Below are 18,619 nucleotides of genomic sequence, written 5' to 3' on the forward strand. Positions count from 1 at the left end.
GTGTGCCCCTTACCTCAAGGCGTCTCTGCTGTTTGAAGGGTCGTGTGATGAGCACCGTGTCACCTTGGATAACAGCAATGTCTTCGATCCGCCAGCTCTCAGGCAGCTCAGAGTCTGCTGGTATTTCGATCAACTGCAGCCCCACCTTTTGCCTCAGCGCACCTGTCAGCACCCCCATTTGACGCTGGGCCTTGGCGAGGTCAGTCTGAAACCCATCTCCACCCTCTGCCAACTTCCCAAAGGACTCTGGGATACATCTGACGACAGCATGAGTGAAGCAGCCGTATGGATAAATATTGGCCATGATGGTGTGTGTGAGGTATACGTGTATGACAGGTGTCGGTTGAATGTTTGTATTGGCTTGACTGTATATGGGTGTGTGTCTATAAGTAACTCTGATTCACAAACCGTGCAAACTGAGCAAGTTTAAGTCTATGAAGGACAGTCTTTGAGTGAAAGGAATCTCCAAACAACAACTGGATCAACAAATCATTCTTGAGATCCCTGAATCCCCTGGGCAGAAAGCTCAAGGAATGTGTTTTTCCCTCTTATATTGCCTGAGATGGAGAGAAAAAAAAAATCATACTGTGAAGAGCTATCAACCAAACTAATCTGTGAATGTTTGAGAGCATAATTTAGCTCAGACTCTTTTCAGTGACTAAATTGAACAGAATAAAAAAAATGCCTGTGCATGCTTGTTCGAGTCCACTTAGTTGTCATAGTGCAGTCTCTAAGACAGATTTGAGAAGCACTGTCATTTTATATCAGTCCACCTTAGTTTCCTGTTACTGCATGTATGAACGAAACTGAACAAAGAATCTCACTTGTATCTGTTCCAAAATCTTTAACGGTCTTTCGAGTAACGCACATTATCTGTTTTCAAATACTTTGAACTTTACTCTTTAAAAGCCATTCCACTGAATGGGTGCCATTTCTGTCCCCAGGACATTTTATGTATAAATATGCATGAAAATTAACTCTAAAATACATTTTATTATTAAGCAAAGTGTCTTGAACATTAATCTAACTGCAAATGTAAAATATATAATTTAAAACATTTTTAAAAACTACTGAGAATACAAAAAAAAAAAAAAGAAAAAAAAAAGAAGCATTTGTTATAAAAACTGCTATATAAACCTAAACTTTATCATGAAATATAATCACTAAAATCTTTCAGAAATCTTATTATTTTTTCATTGCTGTGTTACTCCATATACCATCTATGCCAGGCGTGGCCAACCCTGGTCCTGGAGAGTCTCAGTCCTGCAGAGTTTAGCTCCAACCCTGATAAAACTCACCTGCCTATAGCTTTCTAGCAACCTTACAAATCTTGATTATCTTGTTCAGGTGTGTTTGATTAGGGTTGGAGATGAACTCCGCAGGACTGTGGCTCTCCAGGACCAGGGTTAGCTACCACTGATCTATGCTAAACAAAAAGAAATTTCATAAGAAATCCATAATATATTATATAAAATACACATTTTAGTCATGTCCCCAGGTTTTCACTCAGTCCTGTTACCCTCACACATTCCCCCCTCTAAAAAACTTGGAACATGCCACAAGACACATTTTCAACAGGAAGTTGCATCATCTGGATCTTACGCAGGCCACGAGAAGACCAAAAGTAAGTCCTCTCATTTTAATTTCTGTATATTTGATGAAATTGTAACTATGAGTCCTGTTACCTAAATTATTTCTTAGATGTTATTTTAAAAATATTAACTTTAGGTAAGTCACTAGAAGTTGCTCATGCTATTAGCATGTAATGTATGTGGCCATATGTCATGTATTTGATCATTTTTTGCTTAAAAACTCAATCCTGTTACTTTCAGTCCTGTTACTCATATGAAAAATAACAGGAGTGAGTAAAAGTAACAGGAATGAGTAGCATCCTCTGTTTTGTTGATTTAATAGTGTGAATATTTTGTTGATATAATACTTTTCACCTTTATCATGAGTTTTACAGTTGAAATGACTTAAATTGTAGATTTTTAGGATTAGTTTTACGATGTGAATACCATACTTGCAGGGAGCCAGTCCACCACGAAGTGACTTAGTCTTTTTCTTTCTTATCTTTTGTAGATGGAGAGAACCCATACTATGCAGTTGCCAGAAACACCCACCCATGGCATGCTGCAAGGGAAGGAGTAAAACACACCTGCAACCCTCTCTTTTCCCCCTTTTTTTTTTTTGTCTTTCCTTTCCAATCTCTCTCTCTCTCTCTCTCTCTCTCTCTCTCTCTCCCCCCTCTCTCTCCTTCTTTCTCTTTCCATCTCCTTCGCTGTGAAGTACTACTAGCACACAGCACATCCCTTCAACACAGAAATCTGACTCACACACATGCACACATGGCCATGTACACACTCTTTCTCACACACATGCAAACACATATGGACACTTGTTCCTGCTACCCAGAGTTCATTCCTATTACTAAATTCATTTATTTTTCCAAAAAAATAAAAGTTAAACCACTGTTTTTATCAGTTTTGACACAATCGTTAAATAAATTAAATTATGTAAAAAATTATAAACTTGAGGCTTCTGTCTTCTTTTAAATGAAGAAACTGTGTTTTACATTTTTTTTATTAAAATACACTTTGCCTTAATATAAAGTGATTTTTTTTTTTTTTTTTTTTTTTTGTCACAAATATCAATTATTTGAACAAATAACCAACCATTTCTTTAAAATAAACACTTTCTTTAGGTAAACACATAGGAATTAACTGACATGCTTTTAAATATGCTTTTTCATGAGTTTTGGTAACATGACTGAGAAAACATGCATTCATCTTCTGCTTTGAAACCTTGTAAAAAATTAAATAAAGTTGCCTGAGACTGACCAATAAACATTTTGAATAGTTAAATATGTGTAGTATTAGATTCATTGTTGAAAAAAGATAAAAAATAGTTTAATTTTTAAGAGTTACAACAAGCAAATGTCACCCATTCGGTGGAATGGCCCTTAAAAGTTATGGTGCATTTCAGTGCCATAACTTACACACGTGTGTTATGTAACCTATAGAATAAAAAAAGTAGCAAAAATAACTTTGGTACTAACGTTACCATGTTTTTGCAAAATGGTATTCTTTCAGTTATCATACCCAACAGTGTAGTGTACAACTTAAAAAGAACAATCAAAATATAACAGGTAGCTTCTAAACATAGATAATAATACCGGTTAACTTGTGCCTCTATTAAAAAATTATCTTACGGATGGATCAGTGGCTGTTTTGGGGTAGACACATTCAACGTACTGCCGCGGTCTTTACAAACAAACAGCGCACACACCCACTTTAAAGAATATAAAACTAGACAAAATCCAGTCAGTTAAAAGATAAACGCATTCCACTTTAGATGAATTAGAAGAATTGTTTTTGTAAAGTCACCGTTGATACACAAAACGGTTACACAGTTTGTTCAACAGTGTCTCGGCAGCCAAAGTTGACGCCCTGATAAAATACGACAAATCTTAAAACAAATATCCTACCTTGTCATACGCTGAAACAAGTTAACTCAATTTCCTTTCCGCGTAAAGCGCTGAATTGTTTTGATCGACTCGCACTCGGCCATACACAAACACTATACCGTTCACTACTTATAACGTCCACTCTTTCCCTTCCCCCTCAATTCATCCATTCTGCTGGAATCCCTTTTCTCCTGCGTGACTATAGGGGGGTTTACTTATAACGACTTAAACAAGGAACACAGACCCGATAACCAGAACCTCTGAGACAAAGACAGCAATTCTTTAAATTTGCCCATCTCTCATATCCGTATGAAAAACATCCCTTACAGGATTTTCCACTTACCCGTCCGGTTGTTTACAGTGCCACACCTCCATCTCTCCCTATATTCCCTCCCTTCCAACTTGAAAAAGAAAGAAAGAAAAAACAAGGTAACGAAGCAGCAGTCTGTTCTTATCCGGACTAAACAATGTGTGTTCAGTGAATTTTGAGCTGACACCAATAACCAGCCCTAGTTTGTGTTCTGTTATTTTCAGCTGTTCGCTAATCCACTCTTTAATATGTAGGTCGGGACTCGAGTTCAGCTGTCTCATCAAATAGCAGATTATTTGTGAAATGTAGGCCTACATGTCATAGATTTGTTGTTTTGCTATTATGGGGTCATTTTCCATTTTGTGATGGGGGTCAGGATATTGCTCCCCGGTACAAAACTTTTGTACATTTCTTTGTAGATTTCTTTGTAATTACATTTGAATTTGTAAATATTTTTGTTGAAATGTAGACCTAGAAACAGGCAGTGGTGTAAAGTATTTGAGTAAATGTAAAATGTTACTGTACTTATCTTTTCAGCTACTTTGTCGTTTTACTGAGTATCAAAGATAGGCTATAGGCAACTTTTACTCTCTACTTGATTACATTTTTGAATAAGTAAATGTACTTTTTATTCCAATAAATTTGTGATGAGTAAGGCAATTATATTTTGCATGGCACCTTACTTTTGCTGCGGCAGTTTGTTTCTGCTATAAGGAAGTGATATTGCCATCTAAGGGCAATAAAGGTAGCCTACTATATCTTGTACGTTTTGCCTTTACTCACCCAAACTTGTCAACAAGGCTACTTTACATGAATGCGAGTGCACTAGCAGGTAGTTGAGATGAGGTCATGACTGCAGCCGGTGATTAGGCAGAAATCAGCACATCCAGTGCAAGTACACTTTGACTATTTAATTTAACTGAACATTATTTTATTTATCCGCTATATTGACTAGACCTTTTTGAAGGACGTTGGTTTACTTATAGCCTTTTTGTGCACTTGAGCTTAACTTTTACTCAAGTCGTATTGGAATTGGTGACTTGTAACTTGTAATGGAGTCATTTTCACTGCAAGGTATTTACTCAAGTATGGTTTTCAGGGTACTCTTTACACCTCTGGAAAAAGGATTAAAAATGTGTATTCTGGCTAATAGATTATGATGAAGTCAAAAGTGCATACAAAAAGCATACATATTGGTTCCAGAGGCTTATTGCCAGAAATTTCGTAGGCTGAGGAAACGCCGCACTGAAACGCATAAACTGTGTTTTAAGCATTGGTGTAATGCACCCGCTATTGAGTCATATGAGAACCTTTTTGATTTCCTTGTTCTGGAGCAATTTAAAAACATACTGCCAAGCCAAATAGCTATTTACATTGCAGAGCATAATGTGTCCACTGCAGTTGAAGCTGATGATTTCATCTTTAGCAGATGAATACGAATTAATACACAAAAATGTATTTCGATGCTGGTTACTTTAAGGATGAGTGTAATCGTTTAAGGTTACTCACATAACCATGGTTCCCATTCAGTCGGTCATGTTCGATGTACGTCAGACAGACCGCCGAATAGGAATCTCGCTAGAGAGGCCAATCTACTTTGAGTGTAACTAAAATGAGCCAATGCACATTGGCATGCAATTATTTGCAGCAGCTGCTTTGCCTCACGATACGGGTATATAATGAGCAGCAGGTGCAATGTATTCCTTAGCTTTTCGCTTCGGAGCCAAGCGTTCACGAATGCTGTCTTTCTAAAAGAGTGTTTCTAAAAGAACGAGCAGCTCTTCAGAAGAATCTCTCTAGAGTTTGGTGTTGCTGTACGGCACTGCAGCAGGGTCAATTTTCTTTCTCTTTTCTCTTTTTTTGAGTTTTTGCCTGTTTGAGCAAACAAAGGCTGTTCTCACAGCTGGTACGGTGTGCTGTTGGGAGCACCGAATAGCTGTTCTCACAGCTGAAACTGTGCACTGTTGGGAGCGCTGAATAGCCACTCTCACAGCTGCGGTGGTGTGCTGTCGGGGGTGCTGAGCAGCTGTTCTCAGAGCTGATACCGTGCGTTGCTGAGAATGCTGAATAGTCATTCTCACGACTGGTAAGAGGGCGCCTTCTTTGAGAAAGAGTGGGCACAATACAGGCTGCACACTATCCTTGTCTGTGTTGCTGCGACTATTCCCCTGCGTGCTTCAGCACTGAGGGAGAACAGTTCCCTGAAAGAGCTTACACAAGTAGAGCTTGCATCTTTTTAAAGATGACATTCTACTTGTGTGTTTCTGGATGCGGTCGTTACCTGGCGCCGAGGGATGGTCACAGTCGCAGTCTCGCGTGTCTGGGCATTGAGCACGCTGAGTCAGCATTTGTGGATAAGTCATGTACCCATTGTTGGAAGATGCCGCTGCCATGATCCAGTCCTCCACGGGATGTCCATTGCTGCATTGGAGGGTGAGCCAGACTTTTCTAGAGATGATGATTCGGCTGCGTTGCCTCCTTTGGAAATGGCAGCATTGCCCGAATTAGATCCAGAAATGATGGCTATGCTTTCCCGGGCCGCTAACAGGGTCGGGCTCATGTGGAACCCTCCACCGTGTCTCGAGCCCTTGAGGCTGGACGACTGGTATCCCGGGGTGGCGCATGCTGGTTCTCAGCCACCCACCCCAGTTCCTTTCTTCCCATAGGTGCATGAGGAGCTCACGGGTTCTTGGACTTTACCTTTTACTGCCCAAAATCGTTCCAATGGCTCCTCCTCACTAACCACCCTTGATGGTGGGGTGGCGAAAGGTTACACGCAGATTCCCATTGCTATGCAACTGTGCCCTCACTCCACCTGACGGGAGAATCCGTGTCTCCCTTACCGGGCTGTAAGCATTTGATGGATCTTACCAGCAAGGCTTACTAGGTCTGTGGGGAAGCCGCCTCTGCCTTACACGCTATGGCGTTGTTGCAGGTCCATCAGGCCAAGGCACTGAAGAACCTGCACGAGGATGGTCATGATCTGCAGGTTCTCCAAGAACTTCGTGCCGCGACGGACCTCGCACTTCGAGCGACGAAGGTCACAACACGGTCAGTGGGTCATGCGATGTCCATAATGGTGGTCCAGGAACTGACCACTGGCTGACATGAGGTCTCAGGGCTCAGATTTCTTAATTCCCCCATGTCCCAGACCGGCCTCTTTGGCGACGGGGTTCAGAACTTCGCCCAGCAGTTCTTGGCTGTACAGAAGCAGTCTGAGATCATCAGCCACATCCTGCCCCGGCGATAAGCTGCTGCTTCCACCTCACCACTCTCATCCCCCTCTTCTATCGCCAGCAGGGAGCAGCACGCAGTTTGAGAATGTAACCAAACCCTCTCCTGCGCTCCCTGCCCAACCGTGGAACCAGGTAAGTGTTGCACAGCACACTCAGACCCCGCTACGGGCCGCCTCACAAAGAGAGCCCCCCGAGCCGTGTCCCTGCGTTCCACCTCGCTGTCCCACTGCAGGTATGCCTACGGTCCCTTTGGTCCCGCTTGCACGGTCTCTGCGAGCCTAGCTATCGCTCCCCAGTCTGTCTCGCTGGCTCATTCGGACCATCAGGCTTGGCTGTGTGATTCAGTTGGCCCCGCATCTCCCCAAGTTCAGGGACCTCTATTTCACTTCAGTGAAAGCAGTCAATGTCCATGTTTTGCGAGCGGAGATCGCAGTCCTACTGGTGAAGGACACGACAGAGCCGGTCCCTCCAGCCAATATGAGGTCAGGGTTCTACAGCCCCTACTTCATTGTACCCAAGAAAAGCAGTGGGTTATGACTGATCTTGGACCTGCGAGTTTTGAATCAGAGCATTCACAAGCTACCATTCAAGATGATCATGCAGAAATGCACTTTCGAGTGCATCCGTCCCTGAGATTGGTTTGCAGAGATCGACCTGAAGGACGCGTATTTTCATGTCTCGATTCTCCATTGACACAGGCTTTGAGTTGCTAGCAGTACATCTTGCACTGAGCAGTACGACAACACTGCATGCATCAACGGTCAAGGTGGTCTACGCTCCCGTCGCATGTCACAACTCGCCTGCCATCTCCTTCTATGGAGTCAGAAGCATCTGAGGTCGCTTCGGGCCATTCATGTCCCCGGTGTGCTCAACCGCCTGGCCGACAAGCTTTCACAAGCTGCGCTCCTGGGAGAGTGGCGACTCCACCCCCAGGTGGTCCAGCTGATTTAGAGAGAGTTCGGGGAGGCTCAGGTAGACCTGTTTGCCTCTCCAGAAACCTCTCACTGCCAGCTGTTTTACTCCCTGTCCGAGGGAACGCTCGGCACAGATGCACTGGCACTCAGCTGGCCCTAGGGCCTACGCAAATATGCATTTCCCCCAGTGAGCCTACTTGCACAGACCCTGTGCAAATTCAGGGAGAATAAGGAGCAGGTCTTGTTAGTTGAGCCCTATTGGCCCAACCGGACCTGGTTCCCAGAACTCATGCTCCTTGTGACAGCCCTTCCTTGGCGCATGCCAGAAGGACCTTCCTTCTCAGAGACGGGGAACCCTTTGACACCGGCGTCCTGACCTCTGGAAACTCCATGTCTAGTCCCTGGAAAGGACGCAGAGGTTCTAGGTGACTTACCCCCTGAGGTACTTAACACCATCACTTCGGCATGAGCACGAGACGCGCTTAAGCCTTGAAGTGGAACCTGTTTGTCGAATAGTGTCCTTCTCACAGAGAAGACCAGCGAAGATGTTCGATCAGAGCAGTGCTTTCCTTCCTGCAGCATGGGTTGGAGCGAAGGCTCCCTCCACCCTCAAAGTTCATGCTGCTACAATATCTGCATATCATGACCACATAGATTAGATTAGTAGATTGGCCTCTCTAGCAAGATTCCCATTTGTCGGTCTGTCCGACGTACATCTCCGTTCCCTCCTTCAGGATCTGGTCCAGATCTGGTCAGAATTTTTCAAATGAGGAGTGGCATAGCTTGACTTGCTGGCAGCGTAGTAGCACGGCAAGCTATGCAATGCTTATTTCCATTATCTCAGGGAATCATGGTTACATAAGTAACCTTAAACGTTCCCTTTTGATACGATTCACTCGCATTGTGTCTGCTTTTAAGTCGCCGTGCTACAAGCGCAGAACGGAAGCTGCTCTGTGAGCCGACAGCTAGGGGGCGCTCAATTGAGGGCCCCTAAACCAGCTGCATAGGAAGAGGCTCAGACCATAGTCGAAGCCTGCTACATAGTCCATAAGCATCTTAGACTGACAACACCTGTGAAGAGCAGGGATGTCCAGGTTACAAAATCTGGTGAAGGTGGATGGGGAGGACCAGCTGGCCACCGCACACTGTTTTGGCAAATGGATTCCATTCCTGGGAGCAGTCTTCAAATCAGCCCAAATGAAGTTTGGTAAAACGGGGTGATTTTTAAGGGACCAGGGCTCTGACAGCCATAGGTGACCTTGAGGATGTTTTGGCCTGTGCGCCACACATGGGGTGGGACAAGGCCTTTCAACCAGAGTTAGAGTGGATGCATGTGGAGCAATCCTAGCATAATGACTGAGGAAGCTGTCGCCATGAGGCCTAGGAGCTTCTGAAACCTCTTGAGGATGAAAAAAAAGAAAAAGAGAAAAAAATCAGTACATAAAGTACATAAGTTGCAAAAGATAAAAAATAAATAAATAAATAAATAAAAAGACAAGGTGGTATGGGGGCACAGAGGTGGTATTGGATCAGGTTGCTATTAAGGGCATCAGAGTGGAACAGCCGGGAATGCTCCGTTTGAGCATAATATTTCAATGAGCGTGTGGTTCATCAGTGAAAGTGTACCCACTGGACCGTCATCCTCTCATCCTTAATGGGGAGAATTGATTTACTGCCCAGTCTCCTTCAAAACCTTTCCCAAGCCCTGAGGGGGGAGTCAGCTTTTTTAGAAGTGAATACAGATCTGTGTGTTCGATACATCTGAACTGTTCACTCATTCATACAAAGCCCCAGTGGTGTAAGTAGATTATGTATCCCATATATCAGAAATGGGTTCCAAATATCAGTAAATATAAATATATTTTTCTTGTTTATGTATGTTATTTTTTCTAATGCTATATATTCTGTAAGAAGGTGTAGCAATATTAGCTCAAAGGGGAAATATTAATAATTATTCTTAACTCATTATGATTATTTATTATGATTAATTATGAATATTTGAAACAGTTAATCAGATTAACTTGATGTAGCTACATTACCATTACAATCAATCAATCATTTCATCCTCTGAACACTCAGTATTGATTATTAATTAATTCTAAGAGAAGGGCTTAGAGCTTGTAACAAAATCGAGATCATTTAAGTGACAGTTATTCGCAGGCAGGGACCAATATGTATTGTGCACAAGTTTTATTAAGCAAATTACGAACACATAACTAGACTAAACAAACACAAACATACAATTCAGGCATACATAGGAGATGAGAGAGTGGAAATGAATTGGAACCGTATCATAACAGGGGAATGAAGCGATGAGAAGAGTCAATTAAACAAGCTGGAAGGACCATCAGTTTTCTCAGTAATAAAGCACCTTTGCTAACAAAGGGGCTCACAAATTAATAATAAATTGCTGTTTAGTGTTCAAATGTACAGTACTTGCAAAATGGCTCAGCTGTTGAGGAGCATCCGGATCTGCAGGCTGAGGAGAAATTTGGTCCGAAGTTGTAATCAATATCTTCTGTGTTGGATGAAGTGTTATGAAACAACTTGCGCTGTTAATTTGACTCTTAGTGGGGAAAGGGTCCTTTTCTCTCCTAGGTAAAGCACATGGTTGGGGGCAGGTCGAGGCCTGCCGGCCTGGCAGGCCAACAGGCAGCACCCCGCCGATGCAGTTTCGGTCAGAGCAGGCAAGAGAGAGAGGGAGGAGCACTGTGCGCTGGCTTTAAACCTCTGGTGCTGGCCTCTCCTCCTCTGGGTCAGTGGGCCAATCATACTCGAGCTTCCGAAAGGAAAGTTTACGATCCTTTGTCTTGAGCAGATCATTTGCATATGTAACTGGATTGGTTACAGATGGAGAAGAAACTATTAAAGATTCTTGTAATAATGATATGTTGCACAGGTATCGACATATCATATACACGAGCATTTAAATAGACTCCAAGCTTTGTGTAGATGAGGATACTTTAACCATTGGTTCTTATCATAAAACATGCATAAAAGAAAAATACCATACAAAAGACACTACACAAAACAGTCATAATCATAAACACAATGTCCTGGGATGCATGTTCATTTATAGATCAATTCATCTATAAATTAATGCAGGAAAGTCTGTTTTGAGGGCTATGGGTTTTTCTATGGCTATTGCTCTTTCACATAGCTGGGAGGGCAATAAACCACCTTATCAGATGGTGTCCATGGTTACTGAGGCCCTTGCCCTAGTTGGTCTTCTCAGGGGATGGGTCTACAGAGTCCAGGGTGAGTTTTAAACATTATTTGTTAAATATAACCAATAATTGTGTCTGATTTGTCTCAGCCATTACAAAGGTTAGTCCAGTGATTAATATGTATGCATTTTTTTATTTCCAGTTTAACAGAATTATTTTTTTGGCGATAGTTAGAGAGATGAGGAGTGGATTTTTGTATTTAATTGGAAGATTATCATTTTCTATGGTATTAACCAATAAACAAAGTGATGGAGACGGAGAAATCCTACAGCCCATAATGATAGAAAGTGTATTGGTTACTGATATCCAAAATGAATAAACAGGTTGGCAGATCCATGTGGCATGCAAATAGTCATCAGTGCTACCCAAAGTGCATTGTGAACAAACATCTGTCGCTTAGACCCATTTTAAACTTATTCTTTTGAGTGACGTGAGTTCTGTGAATTATCTTGTACTGTATGAGTTGTAGACTTGTATTGCTAGTCATAGAAAAAATGTTACTACAGATTTCCTTCCAGAAGTCGGTGTTGGGGGAGAGAGCCAAGTCATTTTCCCATTTAGCCATTGGTAATGTTGTCATTGCTATATTGGTATTTGATATAAGTTTATGAAGTTTGGATATTATTCTTTTTGTAGTTAGTGATTTCCACGTTCGGCATGGTCTTGCGACTATCAGATCAGAAATGAAAGCTGCTGCTCTCTGTATATGTTTTTCAGTTGTCTCTGTTTGCATTTATATGTAAAACACAGGATCTTATTTTGTCAATTAGATCGAAAGATCTGAAAAAGCCCATATATCTAGCCACCCACAGACACTCCCCTCCAAGGAATCAGGTTGAAAGTGAACAAAAGAGACGGATTAAAACACCAGAGGCCTGTTGCAGGAAACCTACTCTGAGTTTCAGAGTAGGTTTGGAGTTGACAAATCCATATAAATCCAATCTTTTTTATATCAGGTTCAAAGGACTCACAATGCTTGGTATAAACATTCTCTGTCTACTCAGGTATAATCCAGAGTTTACAATTAACTCTGAAGCACATGCACCTGAAAGTGTGACACGTGTAGCAAACAGCCAATCACACAGAACATGGAGAGCGTCCATTTGATTCACTTTTTGTGAGAGAGCCGCGCGATTCACTTCTCTGCTGAAGATTAAGAGATCATTATGAAAAATATCATGAAATTAAATGCATTTACAAAGCAGGAACAAATGCTGCTGCAGTGAAAGTTTGAGAAGGCAACTGAAAGAAAATATCTGACTATATCAATGCATGTGAATCAAACAAATAGGCCTTATTTATATAGTTTCACAAAGACCTCAAAAAAATACATGCAAGCTTAACTTGTTTTAAAGCTTTATATATTAATGCATGTATTATATTTATTTTAATTTAAAAGCAAAGTTTGATATTGTCAATTAATATAATATTTTAATATATTATATGAATTATACATAATTATAATTCATATAATATAAATATAATAGATAATTAAAAAATGTTTTCATTATAAACTGATTTAATTTGGAGTGAGAGATACAGGGGGAGTGGTTTTATTGCATCAGATACAGGTCACTACTCACACCTGATTGGTCAAGTTTTGGTTTGCGACACATCTGCATAATTTATTTTGGAATCGGTACTGCCCTTTTCAAATGAGATCTTTACCGGTGATACTCTTAATTTGTGGGATTGGATTGAATAAATTATCTGTACCCTTACATAAGGTTGTTTTGTATTCTGATTTGATTTAAGGTGAAGTTGAATTAGGGGTAAGACCAACACTTCCAGTGGAAAGAGTTTCTGTGATTTTAGGAAACCATTTCTACATGTGTTTCCACAGATGATCCACCAATCTGTGGATGCTAGTAAGGTCCCTTTACAGAATGATGATCAGGGTTAAACTATTTGGTGATTGAAAAAGAGGCTTTGGCACTGGTTTGGGTGCTTCGGTGCTTTGACCTTTATATGGGAGGAGGTTGGGTTCCTGTAGTAATATGTGTTGTGTATAAGATACAAGAACATGACGAAGAAGAAGATTAGATAACAGGTTAGTTTAATCCACAAGATGAGGTACAACACCAATAGGCAATATAACACAACATACACTGACAAGATCTGACCAAGCATGGAACAGAACAGGGAGATTATATAAGGGAACCAATAAGGGAGAACATAATCAGGGAGAACAGAAACAGGTTTAGATGGTTAACTAATCAGTGTTACGACCTGGCGTGGCTCTTGCTCCTGTTATTGTATTTGACTGCTGCTAGGTGGTGTTCTTGTCCTGTTTTGTGTGCGTCTCATTGTATATTTGTAGGGTGGAATTGAGCGACAGGTGCTATGGATTACTGGTGATTAACAAATGGATAAGAAGATGCTCCTTTTTCCACTGTGGGGCTTGGGCTTAGACTTGTGGCCTCTCCTCCACCAGAGATTCTTTTTGTGTTATTTATTTATATTTTATTTGTAATTCTTTTAAGTTTGATTTCTGTTGTAATTGTTGGCTTTATACCTTTTTTTCTTGTTACTTTAATAAACATGTATTTTTAAATTAAGTGTGTGGCTTCCCAGTTAATTGTTTCACTGCTCTGAGCCATGCGGTTTGTAACAATTTGGGGGCTCGTCCGTGATCAGCTGGGAGAAATGGCCAGCGGTAGTATTCCCTTTTGAGAGAATCTCAAAAGGTTAGGGGAGTTTTTTTCCTTTTGTTTATTTGACGGGGTAGCTCTTAAATGTTTTGGAATAATTCTTGGTCTTGCGTTTGCAGCCTTTGCAGTATTCCATCAATCAAACACCAGTAAGGAAGATTGGGAAGTAGTTGGCTCAATTAATTTTAATAATTAGTTCCTAATTTTTTGTTTTGTATGATGGATAATTTGGAAGATTTCTTAACTGCTCCTCTACGGAAGAGATACTCGAGTGTCTTACCAAAGATCAGTTGCGTAAAGTGAGTGAGCACTTTAATATTGAATTAGATTTACCTAAGAGTGCTAAATTAAAACAACTTCGTAAAGGGGTTAAAGATAAATTAGTTGAAAGGTTGGTGCTAACCCTGGATACGCAATCAGATGTGGAGGAGCTGTCCCCAAAAGGAATGTAAACACCGCATATTACTGAGGTAAGCGAGTTAGCAAATAGCAGTTTAACGTTTGAGCAGCAAAAGGAATTGTTACAAATGAAAATTAGAGAACGTGAATTAGATCATCAACTAGAGTGGGAAAAATTTAAAGAACGTGATCGAGAACGTGAATTTGAGAAATTTAAGGCTCAACAAAGAGTAGAGGAGGAAAAATTGTCTCAAGAGCGAGAGCGCTTCAGATTGATTGCGGAAGGGAAAATTTCTGGTGACGGTTCCGAACGTTTGACTAATGATCATCAAGATTTGAATTTTCAGCCCTGTAATTTTGTAAATATGGTTATATTTCTACCTAACTTTAACAAAAAGATCCATATGTGTTTTCCTCTCTATTTGAGAACATTGCCGAGGACAGAGCGTGAAATGATGCAGAGCTCACATTTCTGTTGCAGAGTGTTTTGGTGGGCAAGGCTCAAGGAGCTTATATTGCCTTATCAAAATCTGAAAGAAGAGATTATGCGATTGTCAAAGAAGCGGTGCTTAAAGCATATGAGCTCGTCCCCGAAGCGTATAGGTCGTGGAGGAAAGGGGAAAACAAACCCATGTAGAAGTTGCAAGGGAATTAACAAGTCATTTTAATCGTTGGTGCGTGCCTATTGGAGTAAACACCTTTGAGAAGTTGTGTAACTTAATGGTGTTGGAACAGTTTTAAAACATAGTTCCGGACCGAATTTCAACGTACATTAACGAGCAGAAAGTGGTTTCTGCAGCAGAAGCAGCCGTTCTTGCGGACGAATTCCTTTTAACACATAGAGACGATAATGATGGTAATTGCCGGCAATCTTGATGCTCTGATGTGTAATCCTCTCTCTTTATTGCGTTCTCTATATTCTTTGAGTCAGCATCTTATACTTGGGGTGTTGTTTTTACAACCGTATAGTCTGGAAATCAGACACATTTGAGGAGTTGACGATATATGGTGTATGTTACGTTCTATTGAAGATGATGCATAAAGTCAATTGGTTTTCTTCCTGTCTCTCATTTTGGTACCCTTGAACATGTGTTGATTGGGAATGATTGGAGGGTGAAAATCTATTTTTGATTTTGCATATTATTTGGATAATTTATTTGGATTATTTCTTTGTGCTTTGTTAGGAATAATGATTGGATCGGAGACTTTGAGTAGTCTCTGTTTTCGGATTGGATCAGAGACTTTGAGTAGTCTCTGTTATTAGTGGAGGAAGTGTTACGCCCTAGCGTGGCTCTTGCTCCTGTAATTGTATTTGACTGCCGCTAGGTGGTGTTCTTGACCTGTTTTGTGTGTGTCTCGTTCTATGTTTGTAAGGTGGAATTGAGTGACAGGTGCCATGGATTACTGGTGATTAACAAATGGATAAGAAGATGCTCCTTTTTCCAGTGTGGGGATTAGGCTTGGACTTGTGGCCTCTCCTCCACCAGAGATTCTTTCGGAGCAGATGGTGAGAGGAGCCAAGGAGAACACAGGAGGAACTTGGAGCAGGAGGACCCAGACTGCAGCCAGGCAGGCTGCCCATGCTGGAGCCGATGGAGGAATGAGCCATGGTGGAGAAAGGGCTGACGACTCCGGGCCGCCGACTGATGGAGGCAGAGCAGGTGGAAGAGGAGACCAGGGTGTAGCCGGAACGCCGACGAGCCTAGGCGATGCTGAGGATCCGGCGGGACATGGTGATGCCGATGGCTCTGGTGACTGAGGCGCAGATGAGGATCCAGAAGGCCGTGGTGTAGCCGGAGCGACAGAGGACCAAGGTGGAGCTGGAGGGAGTGAGGAAGCCAATGAAGCCAGAGGGACAAAGGGATTACGCAAAGCCAGAAGAGTACAGTCCCGAGGCGAGGGCAGGTCGACGAATGACCAAAGCAGAGCCGGAGGGTAGAGGGAGCCCGGCGGAGCTGGTGGACTGATGGGCCACGGTGGAGATGAGGGAGGTTGGAGCCAAGGAGGAGCTAATGGGCTGACGGTCCGAGGTGGAGTCCTGGCCGCGGAGGCTGGAGGCGGAGACCAGGGATCCATCTACCACGATGTAGCTGTAGACTTGCAGACCCACGGCAAGGCCACATCACCGGTGGTGGGCTGAGGGTGAGCTGAGGGGCTGACAGGAAGCAGCGGAGATAAGGATGATGAATGGATGATGGGAGGAGGTGGGAGAGGGAGGCTGGGTAGGAGTTTGGGACTGGCTGGGAGTACAGAGGCTGTGTGCACTGCCCACACACACAAAATAGCAATTCCCAGCACCGGGAGTGACACAGACAGGGGTACGATCTCCGTGATTGTGACAGGACAGACAAACAAAACGCGGAAAAAACGTGGAAAAAACGCTGCCAGACTTTACACTTATATGGTCAGTTCTTCTGTCACGCGTTGTGTATACAAAACAAGAACACGACAAAGAAGAAGATCAGATAACAGGTTAGTTTAATCCACAAGATGAGGTCCAACACTGATAGGCAATATAACACAACATACACTGACGAGATCCGACCAAGCACGGAACAGAACAGGGAGATTATATAAGGGAACTAATGAGGGAGAATGTAATCAGGGAGAACAGAAACAGGTGTAGATGGTTAACTAATCAGGAACGCACAATGAACAGAACAAGACATGTCAGAACTAAATGCAAACATAACGAATGTCCAGGAGTGTTACAAGTGATTTATTGCAATCATAATCCCCTGTCATTTTTAACAATTCTTCAAAATCCAAATCAATGTCTGATGCGTTGATCACTGACAAAGAACCAATGGAACTGAGAGCTTTAATACATAGGGCAAACAAAGGGAGCAAAATGAAATGCAGGTGAAAGTAATCAGTTACTATGGAAACAAATTGGCACACACTAGGAAACTAGGTCAACTTACAATGACCTACACAACCAAAACAAAACAAAACACAATAAAACTAAACATATGTGACAACAGGGGGATGGAGCAAGAGATTGAGACAAAGAGAGAGACAGAGACTAGCAGAGGACAGACAGGATTAAAGAACAGACCATCTGTCCATCTCGCTTTTTCTCACACAAAAACACCAAACAGTCACATAAGCAACATTCATATCCTCTTCCACATGTATCTATATTATTGATTCAATGTGTGAGTGAGCAGTATCAGTCCTGTATAGGTGGTAAACACACGTTCATGGTGTGTCTGAGATTTGCATTAGTGTGTGTTTGTGTGTGTCTGTGGCATAATCACTAGTAAATGGTTTATCGTGACTGTGTCATGCTTGTGTCACAAGATTGCTGTCATTTGATTTCCCTGCTGCTCTGCATGCCTGTAATTTGGAGCAAACAGGCTGTACATTTTTTTTCAGCACCATTGTGCTCTCTCTTTCACACATACCTATTAAAACTATAATAGTAGTAGTGCCACCTAATTATAACGATTATAGAAATATACTATTTGCCTGTATTAAAAAGGCAGACATTCTGTGTTTTCCTAGTTTAGGCTCTTCAGTTCAGTTCTTAAGTGTTCACCACATTAAATCAAATTAAACCTCCAGGGTGGAGTGCAAGTCTACTCAAAGCCCACCACAATCTTATTGTGTTTTCAGCTAGGCAACAGCAAACTAAAAGCTTTAGGAGTTTTATAGCAGCAGTCATTTAGATTACTTGGTGACTCCATCATAATTAATGTTATATGCCAGGAATTAGGAAAAGCAAACTGCTGATGTGATTGAGCTGGAAGAATAGGAAAGGTTCACTTCAGTAACCAAAGCTGATCAGAGGGAGACACACCATCATGATGAAACTTAAAGGATCCTTCCTCATCACCGTCAGCTGTCTGCCTTTAGCCGGTAAGATGCATGTAAAAATGGAGATTTATTATTCATTCAACCAAAGAAACTCAAGATACTGAACTTTTCTGTTACTCATACTGAAGATCTAGACCTGCGTAGGTAATATCTTGGCAGTCTACATACCCCTGGTAAAACAGCTTTTTTTGTGATGTAAATAATAATAATAAAAAAAGTAAATCATATCAGAACTTTTGCATGTTTAACAAAAATAAATTACAACCTATGCAATGTACTGAAATATAAAGTGACACATTTCAGAGAGAGAGAAACTTGCAGTCTTCTCAAGTCAAGATGATCCAAGCGGATAGATTTGGAATAACTATATGCCTCACACGTGTGCACACTCCTAAACTAATACTTAGTTGAAGCACCTTTTGATTTTAATATCCAGTCTGTTTGGAACTTGGAACATCTTGACTTGGGAATATTTAAGAAAATTCCAAGTTTTTTATTTTTTTCTGAAATGTGTCATTTTGCTTTTCAGTGGCATTGCATAAGTTGTACTTTTTACATTAAATGTGCAAACGTTTTAATATAATTTATATTTATTTT

At 41.5% G+C, this 18,619-nt stretch overlaps 1 protein-coding gene across 3 annotated transcripts in view; it reads right to left on the reverse strand.

The window, feature by feature from the left end:
- ddah2 (dimethylarginine dimethylaminohydrolase 2) overlaps positions 1–10,604 on the reverse strand; it is a 28,096-nt gene extending 17,492 nt beyond the window's left edge. The window contains exons 1-3 of one of the 3 annotated variants that reach the window (XM_051872894.1): positions 10,363–10,604; positions 3,810–3,867; positions 14–557 (exon numbers count right to left, since the gene is read on the reverse strand). In XM_051872894.1, coding sequence (XP_051728854.1) covers positions 14–304 — 291 coding nt within the window. In that variant the 5' untranslated portion in view covers positions 305–557; positions 3,810–3,867; positions 10,363–10,604. The other 2 variants (XM_051872895.1, XM_051872893.1) reach the window with 2 other exon arrangements.
- Between the last annotated feature and the right edge of the window lie 8,015 nt (positions 10,605–18,619).

Source organism: Ctenopharyngodon idella, chromosome 19, assembly GCF_019924925.1.
Source record: "Ctenopharyngodon idella isolate HZGC_01 chromosome 19, HZGC01, whole genome shotgun sequence".
Lineage (NCBI taxonomy): Eukaryota > Metazoa > Chordata > Actinopteri > Cypriniformes > Xenocyprididae > Ctenopharyngodon > Ctenopharyngodon idella.